At 49.4% G+C, this 19517-nt stretch overlaps 2 protein-coding genes across 7 annotated transcripts in view; one reads left to right on the top strand and one right to left on the bottom strand.

Moving 5' to 3' along the window:
• Nucleotides 1–2407, top strand: part of RRBP1 (ribosome binding protein 1) — a 30800-nt gene extending 28393 nt beyond the window's left edge. For all 6 annotated transcript variants that reach the window (XM_065679591.1, XM_065679595.1, XM_065679593.1 and 3 more), the window contains 4 exons: nt 228–311; nt 768–866; nt 1481–1624; nt 1863–2407. In XM_065679591.1, the coding sequence (XP_065535663.1) occupies nt 228–311; nt 768–866; nt 1481–1624; nt 1863–1901 (366 nt within the window). In that variant the 3' untranslated portion in view covers nt 1902–2407. The remainder of the gene's footprint in view (nt 1–227; nt 312–767; nt 867–1480; nt 1625–1862) is intronic.
• Nucleotides 2408–7588: 5181 nt separating this feature from the next.
• On the bottom strand, nt 7589–19382 carry DSTN (destrin, actin depolymerizing factor). Its single transcript, XM_065679588.1, has 4 exons — nt 19232–19382; nt 9852–10159; nt 9573–9649; nt 7589–7879 (listed from the first exon to the last, which is right to left on the bottom strand). Exons 1-4 carry the CDS (start codon nt 19232–19234, stop codon nt 7770–7772), a joined length of 498 nt encoding a protein of 165 aa, XP_065535660.1. The 5' UTR covers nt 19235–19382; the 3' UTR covers nt 7589–7769.
• Nucleotides 19383–19517: the final 135 nt, after the last annotated feature.

Below are 19517 nucleotides of genomic sequence, written 5' to 3'. Positions count from 1 at the left end.
CTTGCAATGCAAAGCCAAGCCTGGGGCTTGCCATCAGCATCTTCAGGTTTTGTGCAGAGAGGGGGTTCCTGTACCTGTTGCCCTTTGGTGCCCTGGCAAAGCTGTTTTCATTTCTCCTGTCTAGCCCAGCTTTCTTGGCAGTGTCACTTCTTGGTGATGTCACCACGGCTCATCTCCTGGGTCGTTTTAAGTCTTATTTCTGGGTTTTTTCCCTGTTCCTAACACAGTTGAAAACCCAGCTGGAGCAGAACGAAACACTGGTGGAGAAGGAGCAAGTGCTGCGGCAGAAGCTGGCGCAGGAGCTGGAGGAAGTAGGTGCAGGCGAGGAGGATACAAGGGTTTGCAAAGCCTTGGTGGGTTCTTGGCTGCTAATGGAGCCCAGGAATTAATCTGGAGGATTAATTTGCAAGTTTTCCCCATCTCGGGCATTGCCACGTTCCTTCACACATCTGAAGAACTTCCTGCAGGAGCTGTGCTAGAGATGGCATTGCTGGCCCCTCGAATTGCCCCTCTCCCAGTCCCCCCAGGGGGTTTTGCCAGCTCTTTCCCTTTAGGGCTTTAGCTGGGTTTCATGCTCTATGTTGTGAGAAATGCCATCCTCCTGGTGCAAGCTGGATCAGCAAAAGCAATGCATTGTGTTTCACATCCAGCCCTGGCTGTATGACTTAACCCTTCACCAGAGGCAGACCCGCCGGGGAGCAGGGGATGTACAGGGCAGGATGCAGAAGGTGATTGCCACTGTGTGCTTACTGTGTGTCCCCTTCCAGGCCCAGAGCAGAGCGTGCAGTTTGCAAGGAGAGCTGGAAAAGCTGAGACTGGCTGAAAACGCAGGAGCTGCAGACACAGAGGAGGCCCAGCATCTCAAGGTGATTTGGCTGCCCTGCTCTCCTGCGCTTGGTGTTCAGTTGCATCCAAACAGGACTAAGGGCATCATTTACCATTCTTGGGGATGGTGGCGCAAGGTAGATGGCTCCCCTGCGAGCAGCGTTCTACCTGGGGCTGGCTGTGAACTCCAGCATGCCCCATCCCTGGCAGTGTTCAAGGCCAGGTTGGACACAGGGGCTTGGAGCAATCTGCTCTAGCAGAAGGTGTCCCTGCCTGTGGCAGGGGGTTGGAACTGGATGAGCTTTAAGGTCCCTTCCAACCCAAACCAGTCTGGGATTCTATGGAGGGCAGCAGGGTGCAAGTCACAGCCACTTCATCACATTGGCCAAGACAAGGGAGGTGCTTGTCATGTATTGGTGGACTGTTCTACTATCATGAGGTTATCTCAGCTCATGGCGTCTTCAGGGAGCCAGAGCGACTTTTATGTAGCTGTTGGGGTGATGCCTGGCCCCTTTGGCAAGGACGGAGCTTGAAGCTCCTGTTGCGAAGGTGGCTCGGTGCAGACCTGAGATGACCCGAGGTGTTTTGGAGGGGGGAAGGTCACCAGATGGCAAAGGGAGGCTGAGGCAGATGCCTTCTTTTGGCTCCCGTGTAGGAAAGACTTGAAAAAGAGAAAAGACTAACAAAGGACCTGGGCCAGGCAGCAACTAAACTACAGGAGCTACTGAAGGTCACCCAGGACCAACTGGCCAAAGAGAGAGAAACGGTGAAGAAGTTGAAAGAACAGCTTCAGGAAACGGTACTTGTGATGGCCACAGCCATCCCCACCTTGATGCTGGTGGAGGCGGAGGGTAGGGGTCAGGGAGAAGCCTGTGTCGGGCAATGGTTTCAAACCAGAGGCAAGGTGGCACTTTGGGAAGTCCTGGGGACCGCACGTGGTAGTGGCCATGGTTCTCCCATGTGTGGAGTGCTTTGAGCTACCATGAGGAGCAGGTTGAGACCCAGCTCAGTCACTCACCTGTGTTTTCCTTCTCCAGGGGCAAGAGGACAGTTCAAAGGAAGGGACTTCAGTTTGACGAGCGTGCGACCTAGACCTTAACTGTTCGACTTACCAAAATGCCTTACACATTCCTAAAGATAAAAATATATGCTGAATTTACTGTAGATAAAAGATACAAGCCATTAGTGACCCAAAACCTAGTTTTGAAACTTAAAAAAACCATGCAACCCCCCCCCCAAAAAAAAAACAACCCTGTTTGTAAGAAAACCTTCATGCTGTTTTGTACAAGCCTTTGTTCCCCGGGGACCTGCTCCGGCCATGTCGGGATGGGCGCCGGGGCTTCCCCCTCCTGTCGCGACAGAGCCCACGAATGTGTGAAAAGGGAAGACTGTGTTTGTACAGCAACCAGTGCAATTATTGTTATTACTTGGTTTATTTCTCCTGGTTCTTTTGGGAGTGGAAGAAGCGTGACAGTCAGACCCACCACGGAAGGAAGGGAGCCGCTCCATGACGGGTGGCTCTTGGCACGTCTGCTTGTTTGTATTGCTGGGTGTCGATGCAATTAAAATGAGGTAGCGAAGAGCTCGGCACTGCTTTGGTTTTCTATTTATTGCCTCTTTCCATTGTGAGTTTTCAGGCCCGGCAGCTCTTTGGCATCGCTGAAGAAGGCCCCCGCTTTGGTCAGCAGCAGATCCTTTAACCACCCCCCCCCCCAACCTTGCTGTGCTGCAAAAGCCATTCCCGGTGGGGTGTTTCCCCAACATAACCAAAGCAGAGCACCGCTTCCTCCACTGCTGGCACTCGCAGAGCTCCTGCCTGCTGCTGCTCCCTTGCTGTGAGCTCAGGCGAGCCTGGGGTCCCTCCTGCCCGCAGGTTTGTCCCTGCGGCTGCTGTGCGGTGGTGGCCCCCGGGTGCTGCCGGGCTCTGCTCCGCTCTCCCTTTCTTGTGGCTTTCCTTTTGCAGACGTTTTCCCCTCTTTCCCCCCTCCCCAACCCCCTTTTAAAATATTTTCCTTTCACTCATCTTTCTTGTCTTCTGTTTTCCTTTTTTCTCCCCCTTTAATTTTTCCTTTTTTTTTCCTATTTTTTATCTTTTTTTCCATTTTTGCCCTTTCTCCCTCCTACACCCCTTTTCTTTTTTCTTTCTCCCTTTCTCTTTTCCCCTTTCTTATCTTTCCCCCCTTTTTCCTTTCTTTCTTCTCCTTTTTCCATTTCCTTTTTCTCTCCTTTTTCCCTTCCCTCCCCTTTTTTCTAGCTATTTTTTCTGTCTTTATCTCTTCCCCCTGATTTCTCTTTCTTTTTTCTCTCTTTTCTCTCCCATTTTTCTCTCTTTTCTCTCCCTTTGTCATATTTCTCTCTTTTTTAATCTCTTTTTTTTTCCCATTTTTCCCCGCAAGCTGTGCTCTTATCTTAGGAAGAGGCAGACCCCAAGTGCCGGCTCGGTGCCTGTCTCCCACAATAAAGCTGCTGAGCCGGGTGCTGACATCAGCAGGATTTTTAGAGGGGCGGGAGGAAAAAGGCCCCGGAAGTGCTGGGTCCCTCAGGGATGTGCGAAGGACCAAGGCCAGGAAGGGGGATGAGGGACAGACCCATCTCCATTTTGCTCCTGGGGAAGGCAGTGTGTGCTCAGCCTCTGTATTAGACACCAGGGACTCCACGCAGGCAGCGCTTTGTGGATGTGCGCGTACGCACAGATCCCACGAGGGCTCTGGCAGGTCCATCTGCCCACAGTGGAGGGGCAGACTCGCTCAGCAGCCCCAATTACCCTGTGGTTTCTCCTTCTGGACTTCGTGGTGCATGGGGAGGACCTCATGATGCAAGGACCGCCGGTGACCTCAACCCTCAACGCCACCACCTTCTCCTCTCACTGCAGAGCAGCGTGCCTGCCCTGGCACCTTGTGGCTTTGGAGATCACCTGGAATTCACCAGGCTTGCCAAGAAACCACCCCAGACAACCCCAGAGGCTGGAGGGGGTTGTTGAGCCTATTGAGGTCATCGTCACCCCACACAGCCATTGGTAGGACGGGCCCCAGGGCATCGGGAGCCACCAAGTGATGCAATACTTTGGTTCTTCAGTTTTTTTTTGCTTTTGCAACAGTGATTTCCTTCATCGTGGGCTCTTGCACAAAACAGAGCAGTTACCCAGGCACTAACCCACCAGCAGTAACAGAGCCGCAAACCAACCAACAGGTGGAGGGTGGCTGGTGTCCCATGTGTGCCACACAGGAGGTAGGCTCTGATAGGGCTCCAAAAACCACACAAGAAGAGATTCAGTGTCCTCTGCATGGGGTGACATGGTGCCCTTCCAGGACACGTCACCGAGCTGGCTGCTTTATGAAGAGAGGGGCAGGAAAAAAACACTTTTCTTTGGGGAAAGACATTAAATTTTGATACTTGGCATCGCATCACTGGGATTTGTTTTCTTCTTTCAGCATCTTGGTAGAAAGGGAAAGACATCCCGAGGGGCTAGGAGAAACCCAAGCCTTGCCCTCATGCAGGGCTGATTGGCCAGGAGCTGGTGGGACTTTGCAATATACCACCATAGGCTTTGGCTACTCACTGAGGGCTATAGTTCCTCCAGGCAAGCCACACTGTCGCCTTGTAACTTGTAAGCCTCTGACTCAGGGCAGGTATGATCTGGGTGCTGCAGGCAGGTACTTCAGTGATAAAGATCAACCAAGCACCCAGGTGGAGTGATTTTGGATGGGAACAGTGGGTCCTTCTGCTGGTTTCAGCCACAGCTGGAGTTACCTTTCAGCCTAAGCCACAGCTTAGATCCTCAAGTTCACTTTTGCTGGAGCAGCTAAATCACGTTTGCACCATCTGTTCATGCTCAGCCTGAATTACCACTCTCATCTCCCATTCCCATCTTCCCTCAGCATGAAACTCCTGGAAACTGGGGAAACTCTTGCCTGCACGTGGATTTGAAACGGTTTCTAGCAGCTCTACTCTTGCTGCAGCCAAGCTGGGCTGTGGTCCTGCTGAGCTTGCGTAGCTCTGAGCCATGTCCATCACCTGAACACCTTTTTCTTCTTCACATATTGTTAGAAACGACCTTCTCTCCCCAGCAGTCAGATAAGCTGTAGGAAGCATTCCTCGTGTTGTCTCTCCCTGCTTGCCTTGCCTTTTGAGAACTTCTGGGTGATTTCATACAACCAACTAGGTTGGAAAAGACCTTTAAGATCATCAAGTCCAACCAGAGAAACTTTAACTGAAACCTTATCTGAAAGGATTAGAAACCTTTGAATCACAAGAGGAAACATCTCCCTGTGCTTTTTATCCTCTCTGACCACAGAAGGACAAACAGCCTTGGGAGGTGGTGAAGGCTGGCTCACTAACTCCATGACATGGACAAGGTATGAAGCATTATAGCTCTGAAGGTTGAGTTCCTGCCAGCCCTGGAGTGCAGGAGCACTGTTCCAGAGGCCAGGATAGTACCTCAGGACTTGTTGCGAGGGTCCTAAAAGCAACCAAAACCTCATAGATCAGTTTAACCTGTGGGACCACACCTAGCCAAGGCCTCAAATGTCTCCTCGGACTTCTCATCCCTCAAAGCCCCAGGACTAAGGCACTTTGCACCCTGATCCAAGAGCTTTCACATTGTGGGAAGCTCCCTCCTACCTTCCAGGTCTGACATCCTTCTCCCTTTGCAAGGTCTCCGGCTCCATCTTCTAACCACGGAAGGAAATCCCAGGCAGAAGTCCACCATGGCGTCACCTGGGCTGGGTATCTCTTGGAAGACGCCTGCAGTCTGGCGCTGGCAGCACTGGTTATCAGTTGGATCTTGGCTGGGAGTTCCCTTTGTCTGTCAGGCAGCACCACTCCTGCTGTGTCACACCTTACCTCAACCTGGACTTCGGACAGAGACCTGTACTGCAGGCACCCAGGCAAGGAGGAGCTCTTGATGATGATCGCCCACTTGGGGGAGCTCAGAGCTGAGTCAAACACAGGCTAAAGCACCAGCAGAAGCCAGGCTGGTTTGCTCCTCTCAGAATCAGAAAGTATCACTCTGGTGGGTCCCTTTGCATTGGAAAACCTTGTGCTCCAAACCCGGTGACCCACCTGGGTGCCAAGCTGGAGCAAGCAGGCAATGCCTGCCTTTAATGACAGGTTTTAACCATGCAGCATGGCCAGAGAGGGCACATGCTGAGGCAGGCAACGGACCATTATTTCCCTGGCTCCACAGATAATCGAGGCAGCAGCTCAGTGCTCTGCCAAGGAGCTGTGGGGACAGCACATCTGTTCTGTCCCTGCACATCTGGCCAGAGGAAGGGGCAGCCTGCAACTGCTTGGCCAGAGAAAGCGCTGTCAGTTTTTACAGGGAAAGCAGCACAAAATCATTGACACGTGCTTGGCTTCTCCTGCTCAGACAGCAAATGTCTGCCAGGAAACGCCCCAGCCCATGGAAACTTGGGTCTGGAACCTAAAATGCAGAGACCAGGTCAGGGAGCTAGTGCCTGCAGCAAGCTGCACACCGTGCTGATAAACCTGCTTCCCCCCATCCCTTCTCCCAGCATGAGCAGCACACGGCAGTACCTGCAGAAGGGGTACCAGCTCCCCAAGCACGGGGCTAATCCAGAGGCTGGAGAGGAATCAGTCACTGACCCAGGGGAAGGGAAAGCCCATTTATTTAGGCTCTTTTAATTTGGCACGCACAGAACAGTAACAGTAACGCACTGGAGGCTACGGGTTTTGGTTTTGTTATTTTTTTTTCTTTTTCTCTACAGACATACAGGAAAACTCTATGCAACTCCCATGTACACATTACACAAAGGAAACAGCTTTAATCAACCACTGGTGAAACATGGAAGCTTTTAAGATCTCTGTAGCTGGCACAGGAATGTTCCCTACCCCCTCCCCCCCACCCCATACAAAAGGCATTTCAGGTCAAACTTTCTAGTAGGTGGTATTTCCATGCATTTCTACAGAATTAAAGAAGCTAACAGACAAAAAAGCCCAGATCAAGCCGTATTAGTCAGGCTGATGGGTTCTACTAAGTTAAATCAAGAGTAATTACAGACAAATGGACCAAGTGACCAAGGACTGGGGCTGAGAATACCACTTTTTAAAGATGTGGCTCCTCCGCATTGTACTACCCATCACTGGAGAGCGCTGCTATAAGGATCTGCATTTGTAAAAGCTTCAGAAGCATCCAATCTGCTAGTAAGTGTGTTATTAGAGAAACTAAGGTAGTTCTAAATGAAACTACGTCAACAGAATAGCAGTTTTTATAGAATCACTCAGGCTGGAAAGACCTCAAGACACTTCATAACAAGAAAATTGAACCTACAGAACAAGTGAACCTTTAAGTATTATCACTGCACCGTGAGTTTACAAGAGAGTGGGTTAGGACTATTTCTCCAGGAAAAAAAAAAGTGTGTCTCATCTCTATTTACCTTCAGAATTAGCCTTTATTAGTACTGCTCTGCAACTGAAAGGACTAAGAATTTAACCCAGTTTTGATGCCAACAGGTTGCTTTAGCCAAACATTTAACTACAGGTTTGAAGCTCTGTATTGAACAGTTACAGGGGGAAACGTTGTTGAGTTTGGCAATTTGGCCAGTAGCCTCAAAAAGACCGGCTGAATTTTGCTTGATACAATTTAGAAGAGCAAGAACAGGAACCAGATTGTTCTCACCTCCCCCCACTTTCATTCCATGGTACGGTGCTCCATTGGACCACGATTTTTTGGAGACCTTTAGTGTTAAATCCATTGGGGACATAATTGGGCTGGACAACCAATGCAAATATTAATACACCAAGATAAATCCTTAGATTTGATTTATTTAGGGTCATTTGTACATATGAGCTACATCTCCAAAATCTACTTTATTCTACAAGACAGCTTCCCTACAGTTAGTGGAACCCTGGCCTAGAATAGTTGATTTACATAACTGATCTATTAAAACATGGAATGCTTGTAGAGTTGTGGCACTGTATGACATCTACACGGGACTTCCTTCAAAAGCTACGACTAGGGAGCCTCCTAGCTTCTCAGCAATGCAAGCTCGGTTGAGGTCCTCTGGCCCATTTGCTTGGCATTCATGCTTTATGCCTAAAAAAGAGGCAAAACACTCAATAATGCATTATTATTTCCACATGCTAGTAATCAATCAAAGAAACATACTTGCTAGTAGTATTAGAAGCAGCAATCTGGTCACTCACGCAGGTAAGTCCTGCCTTAGCTCAGGCATTTGGATAGTTTTTCCCTGATATGTCACAGGAGACACCTGGCTGCGCACCAAATACCAATGCAGAAACATCACTAGCTCAGGGCTCAGACTGCTGGTCTTTTCACTGCAGGCTGTCTCACAAGCAAAGCTCTCATTTCTAGTGCTACCCTGATGATGGCAGGGGAGGGAGCTACACGCAAGCACACTAAGATGGCTGACTCAGCTTCTGCTGGCTCTGGGGATGTGGGTGAAAGAATGAGAGTGAGAATCTGAGATGTAAAGATGGGAAAGACTTTGCTGGTGTAAGTGAAGGGAGGGAGGGCAGGGAGCCCAGCACCCAAGCCTGCCTTATGTGGAGAAAAGCAGAATTTCTTCAGGATTTCTTTTTTTCTAACTCCCACACATGCAGCACACAAGCCTCACCATAGAAAGATTTGGGCTGGAAGGGATCTTTAAGCTCGTCCGGTTCCAACCCCTGCCACAGGCAGGGACACCTTCCACCAGACCAGGTTGCTCCAAGCCTCGTCCAGCCTGGCCTTGAACACTGCCAGGGATGGGGCAGCCACAGCTTCTCTGGGCACCCTGTGCCAGCGCCTCAGCACCCTCACAGGGAAGAATTTCTTCCTAATGTCTCATCTCAGTCTCCCCTCTGTCAGGTTAAAGCCATTCCCCCTTGTCCTGTCCCTACAGGCCCTTGTCAGAAGCCCCTCTCCAAATTTCTTGTTGGCCCTTTCAGGCACTGGAAGCTGCTCAAAGGCCTCCCTGGAGCCTTCTCTTCTCCAGGCTGAACCAGCCCAGCTCTCTCAGCCTCTCTCCAGCCCCTGCAGCATCTCTGTGGCCTCCTCTGGACTCACTCCAACAGCTCCACATCCCTCTTGTATTGGGGGCCCCAGAGCTGAATGCAGTATTTCCAACCCACTGGCTGGCACTGCTGCACAATGATCCCATCAGTCCAGCACATTGCAGGCAGGAACTGAAGGGAGGCAGTGCTATCTGCCTACACACCAGACTGACTTTGCATGAAATTTCTGAATGCTGCAGCAGGTATTTACTCCTTGGCTACTGGTGCCTGACAGAAGAACTTCGCTCCTCCACTTGGAGATGCGATGCCTTTTGAAATGAGCAATCCCAACTGCATCTCTAACGCAATCGTTAATTACTACTACTACAGCACAATAAGTTTATGAGGTTGTGTATATCATCAGACACAGGCTGAGAGTCCTCTACCACAGAGGCAGGTCTGCACAAAATCCAGCTCTGTGTTAGGAATGTAATGGTTTCTAGTCTGTAGGGTACAGATGTGCTGCTCTGATAGTACAAATACAGTGTCACATACTGCAAAGCCTACTCTTGTCCTGAGCATAGCTCTAGTGCCTCTACAGTTCAGAGTCAGACAGTGTAGGGTTTATCCAGATCTCATTTTAGCTCTGTCACAGGGCATTTTGCCTGTGAAACTCTCATGTCTCACTAGCTCCTCAAAAAAACCCATCCAGACCAATTAGCCAATGGTTAAGCCTCACTGTGCAAGCATTGTAGGCGCATGGCACGTGTAGGAGCATTAGATGCATTACATACCTTGAAACTTCTTTTTGATTGCATCCTTGGAGCTTGCGTAGATCATCTTGCTTTTGAGGGGTGCTTGTTCTGGTGCCCTAATGGGATACACCAGAAAGAGTGCAGTTAGTGACATTTATTATCCAGCAGAGAGAGCAGCAGTATCCTAGGGACGATGAGCAAGTGAAATGTCTCATGGCTCAGAAAACAGGCTCACTTTAAGCCTGCCATTTCTCAGAGACCTCGCCCACAGTGCTTGGACTGCATGCTAGGAATGAGTGAGCTGGGAAGATGGCTTACCACAAGAAAAACATCAGCTCTTCTTTTTTGGATTCCTTGGTCTCGAAGCTTGCATCATACAAGGCATAACGGCAATCCTTCTCGGGAAGCATCTGCACAAAGTGCTTGAAAGGGTCGGTAACCGTCACACCGACATCTCCCACCAGAATCTCTTTGCCTTCTTCCACAATAATGCACTTTTTATCTGGACTGAGGCAGAAGATGACAGCCTTCTTCCTCTTCTTGATTTCCTCAGGCGTAGAGCACTTCCGCACTTTCATGTCATAGAAAATACGGCATACCTCATCAGCAACTTGTACTCCAGATGCCTGCAAAGACAAGAGCAAAGACCTTTAGGGCTAGCACTGCAAAGTTTCACAACTCCTTTACCACACTGCCTTCAATCCGGGGCTAGAAGACAACCGACACTGGCAACAGTCACCAGTGGCCTGAGAGTCTCGTCAGGAAAGGCTGCAGGCCCTCTTTTTCCAAGCCAAGCAAAGAATCTGGAGTCTCGATGCTGCCCACAGGCAGCTGCCAAACCAAAACTATTCCAAAGAAGGCACAATCCTACTTAAACTAGAACCTTATTTTTGGGGTAGTTTCACACACACGTCCACCCCTTGTCCTCTGCGATTCAGTTGTAACAAATCCTTTGGCGTTAGAGCAGCGGAGTTTTGTTACCCATTTCAGGCTGACTAGACAACCAAGTCCATGAGAATCTTCTGTTCAAAGTGTCCTAGCCATGTCTAGCATGCTTGCTAAGCAGCTTTAGGAACAGAGGTAAAACGTGGCCAAATTCCACACTTGTCACATGGACTTGGCTTAGAGATGAAGGGAGATGTTGTGTGGGGCACTGGGACTGCAGTGGTATGGTTTTTAGCTGAACAAGCCAACTTTCAGAAGCAGTTCTGAATTCAGTTTTCTAATGGGAGAAGAACTTGCAAGACTAACAGTTAGTGTCTATTTCCCAGCAAGTCCTCAGTGTTTCAAAGCAAGCTGCCTGCCTTTCCATCCTTTTCCCCTTGAAGTCTGATGAGGGATTCTAGTTACTTTGTGGTGTATCTTCCTGTCCTAGCTGTAACAGGAGGTGCAGATGCAGCATCATCAATCTGATGTTAAAGGCAGCTACACAGAATAAAGAGGACAAGACCTAGCGAGAACGACAAGAGGCTGAACTGCATTTTCAGTCTGCTGCTTTTTTTGGGAATGGGACAAAAAAAGGTGGCAGGATAGAAGCATTTGTATCTGTGTTTTGTTATCAGAGTGCAGCAAAGTTGGAGAGCTTAAAAGCAGCTGTGTAATAGCAAATATGGGAAGTCATGCTGGAAGGACATCCTGGCCAGAGCAGTAAAGACCAAACCAAAGGCTGTCCAACATTTATTTGTCTGTTCAAAACCCTGCATGCAGCGTAAACAGTGAGATTCCTTTCTCATACTGCTTCTTCGCCTGCTGGTCTTCCAAATCCAAATGATTTTATCCTCAGACATGGCAATTTGTACCACAGAAGGAAAAATGGCCCTCCTCCCTCTTTGTAAACTCCCACACATCACTGTTAAAGCACAGTCAGTGCTACTACAGAGTCAGGTAAAGCATTATGAGAGATACACCAACGGAAAAAGAGTAAAGGTTGAGAAGTACTGAAGATTGTTGTTTACTTTGGTTTTCCTTAAGCTCAGCCCCAAAATGTGTGTTTGATGCATTCATTGGTGGTAGTGGGGGGAAGCATCGTACCTTGCCACAGTCAAAGTGTTCTAAAGACACAGCAGAATTCACCTGCAAAACCAGGGGGGTTAGGGGTGCTCAGCGCTAGCTTTTCAACAGGCTGTCCTTGGGAGATGGTTACTGACTGGACAACTACTTAATGTATATTTTTTCTTAAAGCCTTGACCAATGCCTACCTTGCAGGACCTCAGAGAGTCCTTTTCCTACCAACATGTCTCCTTCTGTAACTTCCAGTGGCTGGCATAGCTTTGCTAACCCAGTGAAGAGAGATGGCACAGCTGGCAGCAACTATCACCATGGAGCTTGACAGCAAGTGCTGGTCATGCAAAACCAGAGCAATCTCCTACAGCACTGAGACAGAAGCTTTTCTCTAGCACAGAGCACAGTGTTCTTTAGGGGGTTACTCAAACACAAGGGGACCTCCCCCTCAAGATTTCTAATGCATAGCTTCCTTATTAGGGGCAATCTATCCAGAATCCACTGCACTTTGGGACAGGAGAACAGGGAGAAAGTCACTGTGCCTGGCAGACAGCCGCCCTCACACATATCACCAATAAGGCAAGCAAAGTAAGCAGAGAGCCCATTCCAGGATAAATCCGAGCAGAAGTGCAAACATGGACTCAAAGTGACTCATTCCTGTGTCACCTCCTCCATAGCGAGCGACTTGCACTTTGTCAGAGCATGATACAGAACTAATGTGGAATAAAGGTCTTTCTCTTCCTGTCCCTGTGGTTGGTGTGGACAAGAGCTCTCTGGGAAGACAAGGTTGCCCTAAAGAAGCAAAGCGTGCAGCAACTAGAACTACTGCATCATTCACCAAGGACAAATCTGCACTGAACTCAAGACAACCTTTATTTCACTGATCTTTGTCTTCTAAATAATGGCACCTCAGTAGCTGACAACAGGTATCAAGACTTGGTTTTTAGTCACAAAGACCTTAAAAGTCTAAGTAGAAAATGCTTAGAAAGCCTGAACTAGCATGGGAATGCATCTAGTAATTGCATAAAATAGCTCTACTTTCGTCACTTCTTGATCTTTGCTCCAAGACCACAACAGCTAGAAGTCAACTTTGGAAGAAGAGGTTAATGCTCATCAGAGACGCAAAAGCAAGGAGCAGCAACAGAGCTGCAGGTTGATGCAAACTGTGGCAGTCAGAGAGCATATGCATGTGCTACTGCACAGTCAGAAACATGTCTCCAAATTGGGAGACAAGCTGTTTCCTTATAAAGAAACTGAGCACTGCTGGCAAGTCAGTTCAGATTCCAAAAATGTGGAGAGTATTTAGTCTGGAAACTCAAAATTCACTGTTAAAACTGCAGCTGATAACTGGGACTGACCAGAAACTGAAGGGGCAGGAGTAACAACTGGATTTTCTTTTCAGCTTTCCAAAGCAAAATGCTGTTAGTAGCTGGTGCTGCTCCTTCTCACAGCTGCTGTACAACCCCTGGATTCAACATACAGGATGACATTAGCAGCTATTATATTGCTAGGGACAATGCAGATTTGTTCCATCTCAGAAAACGCTATAGCTGTATCACAGCATGGGCTGAAATGAACCCATAAGCTCCCACTGCAAATAACTGCTTCCACAAAGGGGATCTACTTCTGTAACTGTGGGACTCCCTCTTCAACCGTGGGCTCGTACCAGCCACTGCTGGCTTCATAAACATACTTAAATAGGAAAAAGGAAAAAAAACCCAAACCCTGGGCAGGTTTTATTGGAAGGTGGCTGCAATCATTGTGTGCAGGGCAGCAAGAGGATGACTGTTCAGAGCACTGGAACAAGCTGAAATGCCACACTCAAATATACATCCTCAACCGACATTTTAACCATGTCTCTGCTGATCTGCGCAGAAAAATAGCTGGTGAGAAGCCTCCACCCCACCAGCAATGACAGAATGTTTATTTGTTCTTCTGGAGAAGAGAAGGCTCCAGAGAGACCTTAGAGCAGCTTCCAGTGCCTAAAGGGGCCAATAAGAAATCTGGAAAGGGGCTTTGGACAAAGGCCTGTAGGGACAGGACAAGGGGGAATGGCTTTAACCTGACAGAGGGGAGACTGAGATGAGACATCAGGAAGAAACTCCTCCCTGTGAGGGTGCTGAGGCCCTGGCACAGGGTGCCCAGAGAAGCTGTGGCTGCCCCATCCCTGGCAGTGTTCAAGGCCAGGTTGGACGAGGCTTGGAGCAACCTGCTCGAGTGGAAGGTGTCCCTGCCCGTGGCAGAGGGTTGGAACTGGATTAGTTTTAAGGCCCCTTCCAACCCAAACCACTCTGGGATTCTGTGATAAGAGTGTTAGTGTGGATTTTCTCTTTCTGGCCCAGTATCGCTCTGCTCAGATGATTCAATACAGCACATTCATTATTATTCTGTGCATTCTGGCTTGAGCACCACAGAGTTACAACAGCTACCCTGGTTCTGCTCCTTTTTCAGCATGAAAGCAGTTACCAGACTCTGGACTGGTGCATGGTTTAAGGTTAGACTTGATGATCTTAAAGGTCTTTTCCAACCTAGTTGATTCTATGATTCTGCCGGTGGCTGTTCATTGAGCTGTACATGTTTGCAGGTACTTGTGGGATACTCGACCATCAGCTGGTGATGTTTTGCTGTAAGGGACAGATCAACTCATAACACAGGCAACATCAACTTAGAGCCATCCTGGGGACACAACTGCAGAGAAAAGACCACATTCAAGTAGCCAGCCTGTTTCTAGAGGTGTGGAAGACCTTAACTGCAAACCACCTGATTATCAAATGGGAAAATGATGCCAGTACAGCATCCTCAGGGAGACATTCTAGCAAGAATGGACAAAGTTCCTCTGAGGGAATCAGCAAAAATGAGATGAGTTTCCCGCCCCCACCTCCATGCAGCTATTGCAAAGGCAGTGTCTTGTGGGCAGCATGGCCTCATATATTATTCTGAAGCACTTCCACCAGTATCCCCATTGTGTTTTCATACAGACTGCTGTAGGCACATGAGGTAATGGTTGCATTAAATGCCTCGTCAGCATGTGCTGCAGTAACACAGTGGCTCTTATTCCCCACACAAAGACATCGTTCCTGCCTTAAGTGCAAAGCACTGCAGAAGCCTTGTGAGAACAGAATGCTCCACGGGCCAGCCTGAAGAGAGAGCCTTCTGTCCAGCCAGCTTCCAACTGCAAGAGCCATCCCCAGCTGCCTCCACTAAGAGCTTCCAGCATCTTGCCTCTATCACCAATTACATTTCCATGACTGAAATTTAATCTAAATGAGGGAACACTGAAGAATAAGCTTTCTCAAGACAATCCCCAGGTATAGAAAGCCACTTCAGGAGCGAGACATATGTCAGACACCTGACAAACTGGATTTGTAGCAAGGCTGCACTGAAACTCAACTTTGATACAATGAAATTTGCTTCCTCTTTTGTCAGGAAGTGCGATGAACTCCAGTATTTTCTTTGAATATTTAAAGTAATTTACCTAGAAAAAGTTCTTTGTTCCTTCACTGCAAGACAGCCAAGAAGACTTTAAACTAATGACTTGGTTTGCCTCAGGACGAGTCTGAAAGACTGAATTTGATTTTAAGGATTGACAATTGTACAGTGTGGGTTTTCTTTCCTGTGATCTGAGCCCTCCATAATAGTGCCTGTGCATGTGTTACCTACAGACACATTTCAAGAACCAGTTCTTGGCTTGTTTTGTTTGGGAACCATGCACACACATTGTATACACCAGTGTGGACTGTCTATAGCTACTCAACTGGAAACTTTTGCTCCTTGGAAAAACACCATCAATTCTTCCAAAATTGACACTTAGACTTATTAAAGTATGCCTTGTCTAACTGCAAAGGCAGATTTGGGAACAGGGTGCTCCCATGTTTGCTAGTCACATTACTGTCCTGTATGCGGGTCTCAGTTTCTTCAGCAAACATCTTGTTTCCCCTATGCTGGGCATACCACCCCTCATATCTACCTTCAAAATTCACTGCTGCTGCCATAAGTGCCTGTGAACCATGTGGCATTTCCACCTGACTCAGAGATGTGTCATGGTTCATTCCTGCGACAAGTACTTCTTCATTTAACCTATTAACACCTGGCTGTTCAGGGACAGCTGTCCCTGACATTGCCATGCAATATCCTGGGACATCATCAGCACCCAGACCTAGAAGATTTTGTCAAATCAGGCCTCTGAAAAGTTGTTAGCTGTGGCCCACAACCCAACTGAAAATGTGGGTGGTTAAAAATACAAGGATCTTAAATACTGCTTTGCTTTCATCTGTTATTTGAGCACCCAAGAAAACCCATCTGACTTTGCCACCCCCACCTTACTGAGTAATAAAGGAGGAAATGCATGGAGTGACTAGTTTAACATCACCCCAAAAACCAGCAATGGCATGGGAAAGCCACAGACTGGTTCAGATTGGAAGGGACCTTAAAGCTCGTGCAGTTCCAACCTCTGCCACAGGCAGGGACACCTTCCACTAGACCAGGTTGCTCCAAGCCCTGCCCAACCTGGTCTTGAACACTGCCAAGGATGGGGCTAGCCACAGCATCTCTGGGCAAAGGAGACCAGTGACTTCCCAAGGTTCTGTAGGCCCATGTCCTCTGCTGCCTACAGACAGACACCTCCGCTTATGTCAAGGCAGCTGAAAGTCCAAAGCTTGAATTCAGATCTGCAGCATGATAGGAAACATAACTAACTGCCTTTTTACTGCTGTTGTGTAAGAGGCCATTATTTGCACACCATAAACCAGCAAGAAGTACAGAGTTATTTGCATATCACTTGTAGGCAGGTCTTGCCAGCCTGACTTGATTTTTTCAGTTTGCATTACTTTTCCTCTTTTTTTTTGGGGTGAAGGAATCAAAATTCTACTCAGCTTTTTTTTTTTCCTCTGCCTACAAGAAAGGTTATTGGTTAGATGAGGTGAAACGAGTAAGGAAGCAACTATTAAAAAAAGGCAGAGAAAAAGTCTCCCCTGAATTCCTGGAGGTCACTTCCTGAGCTTTCAGCCAAACAGGAAATTGTCACCTTCTAAGAGCAGCCATGAAGTTCACTCCCGATACAACTATCAAGGTAAGCAGAGCAAGCAATACCCACAAAAGGCAATCCCAGCAACACTGCTGAAATACAGGAATCATGGTAGCCAGTAATAGGGCAGAACTTCTGAGCAGGACCCACTCCTGTGTTGAAACTCATGTTTTTAAGGCAATGAGGTAATAAGCTGGTATGCCACAGAACTGTTGCAGGAAAACAAAGCTTCTTAGAAATGCATTCAGCACAGAAATCAGCTATTATGAGCCAAAGTGACTCTAGGTATTTTCCTGTGGCCCTCCAGGCATATACAGCAGCCTAAAGCTTAAATCTCACCCTTAAAAACAGGCTCTGAAGGCCTGCTCTGGGCATCCCAGATACTCATTACTGAAGTATCCTTCCTGGAGATGGCTGTGCACGCTGAACAGTCAGATAAGCAGCAGGCTCTGAACTGCTTTACAGGCAAGTCGTGGCTGTCTGCAGGCTTTCCTGCATGAGATGGCTTTGGTCAGTCCTTGCTCCCAGCAGGAGCCTCTTGACAGAGATGTTCTGACAAAGCAAGTAGGAACATGCCAGACACCCACACTACCAATTGTCACAAGCCTGTCATCTTGCATATGAGGCGTATGTACCTTGTAATTACACAGTAAATTTGGGAATAGTATTGACTAACAACCAAGAAAAATAATTTGCATGGTCCTGCAAAGACTATGGACTCATTTAATCCAGTAGCAAAGAAACGGGCCTTGTGGCAAGACACAAAAACAGAAAATCCAGAGCTCTCTTGATACCAAGTGATGCCCTCCTGCTGGCATTGCTGTACTTTGCCAGAAGGCCTACACTCTTTGCCCAAGAGCAAATTCATCTGCAGCAACTAGAAAGCATTTTAAAAATGCCAATTCGAACCGTGTTCCAAAAAGGAGATCACTATGAGAAATACCACTTCTGACTGACTGGGGAATTCTCTGGTTCGGAAGCAAGACATAGCCTGACACACTGAGTAGTCACTCTAAACTAGGTTTGCGTACTGCAGAGGTGGTAGCCAGCTTGTTCAGACAAGCCTATTTTAAACAAGAGCTGCAAGTCTCGTCAGACTTTCAGCAGCTTCCTCTGCAACTCCCATTAGCTCCTGCTCCACGCTGCAGACCAGGCACAGAGGCTTCAAACTTGGGTGTTATAGGAAGCAGGGAGATTAGTAGCACATCCTGTCTGTGGGCCGACACACACTAAAAATTTATTTACTGGATATACCACATGTTCAAGAAACTAAGGGTAAATACCATGGGAAGGGCTCAATAGGTAACCCCCCTTCTAAAGGGAAGTAACCTAAGCAACTGTGTTAACACACAGATGTTTGCTGCTGCCCAAATGATTGTGTAGGACTCAAGCAAAAGGAGGACAGCAGTAAAACTGTATGAACTAGTAATTCCACTTTGTCAGTGTCAGTAGCCCGAGTTAAACAGGGATACAAATGTTTAATGTAGGCAAACCAAACAGAAAGTGAACCACCATGAATCCCAGACTGGTTTGGGTTGGAAGGGACCTTAAAGCTCATCCAGTTCCAACCCCCTGCCACGGGCAGGGACACCTTCCAGTAGAGCAGGTTGCTCCAAGCCCCGTCCAACAAATGGAGCATAACAGATGTTTGGTCTGTTCTGCCCCATTTATGAAAGGAGTCCCCTGGGGCTTTTTACAACGCCAGAGAAAACGGGCATGTGTACGTTTAATACATTTCCTGTGTTCCCAGCATCACATCTTCATCATCTCTGTGCAGAGAACACAAAAAGTCTCCAATCCAGCACCTTAAAATTTAAGCTTCTCCGAGCGGCCGCTGCAAAAAGACGCGTGTTTGTTACGACCGAGCGCTTCCTTCCCCCCTTTTGTCTGCCGGCTCCAGCGCCGGGGCCCCGTGTGCCTCAGCCGCCCCGCTCCGCCGAGGCGCCGCCGCCGTTTGTAGGCCAGGCCCGAAGCCCCTCGGCTCTGTGGAAGATGGCTCCCGCCTGGACCGCACGGTGTAGCGGATGCGGCCGAGACCGCGCTTCCTCCCGGTGGGGACCCCCCCCACCGCCCCATATCGTGGCCTTGCCGCCAGGCTCCGACCTGCTCCTCACGCAGCCCCTCGGGGGAGAAGCCACCGCCTCCCCACCCCCCCCCACGGCCGCGCCCTGCGGCACGGGGAGGGGCGGCGCATCGCCCGGCCGCGGCCGTGTCCCCCCTCCGCATCTTCCCGCCTCGATCGTTCTCTTCACCGCTCCCCCCTTTCCCCGTGTGAAATGGACGCGCCTGCCCCTAGCGCCTGCATGCGGCGCGGAAAGTACCATCGCCTCACGGGGAGAGAGCGGGGGGGGGAGAGGACAGTTCCATCGCCTCAAGGGGGGGAGTAACCTTCCGCCGCCTCATGGCGGGATGGAGGCGGCGGGGGCGGGGGGGGAAGGGAGGAGAACGGATCCACCGCCTCAGGTTCAAAGGCGAACGGAAAGGAGCGGGGAGATGCACGGAGAGGGAAAGGAGGGGCGCGATGCCGTCGTGCCCGGAGCGCAGGCCGGGATGCGGCAGGCGGGCGGTACCAACCACCCCCCTTTCCCCGGGGATGAAAGAAGAGGGCATGGGGGGGTGCGCTAGGCGGAGAAGCCGCCCAGCTCCCGCATCCCCGGAGGCGCCCGCTCCCTACCATGGTGTCGGCGGGACGCTGCGGGCGGCGGAGCGCGGTGCGGCGGCGGCTGCGGCTGCTCCCTCGGATGCGCTGGGCGCGGCGCGGGCTCCGGCAGCAGGAAGGGAAGCAGCGAGGGCGCGAGCCGGGCGGAAACGCTGCGACGTCACGGCCGGAGGAGGAAGCGGTTGCTATGGTGGGAGCCCTGCGTGGCAACGCCCCGGGACCTTCCTCCTCCTCCTCCTCCTCCTCCTCTTCCCCCCCCGCACCCCGCCCGGCGCCACAAGCACACGTGTATCCGCCCGCA

The sequence above is a fragment of the Lathamus discolor genome, chromosome 5 (assembly GCF_037157495.1).
Source record: "Lathamus discolor isolate bLatDis1 chromosome 5, bLatDis1.hap1, whole genome shotgun sequence".
In the NCBI taxonomy this organism is placed as follows: domain Eukaryota; kingdom Metazoa; phylum Chordata; class Aves; order Psittaciformes; family Psittacidae; genus Lathamus; species Lathamus discolor.
Note: the sequence above shows the minus strand (reverse complement) of the source record. Positions and strands in the feature narration are given on the sequence as shown.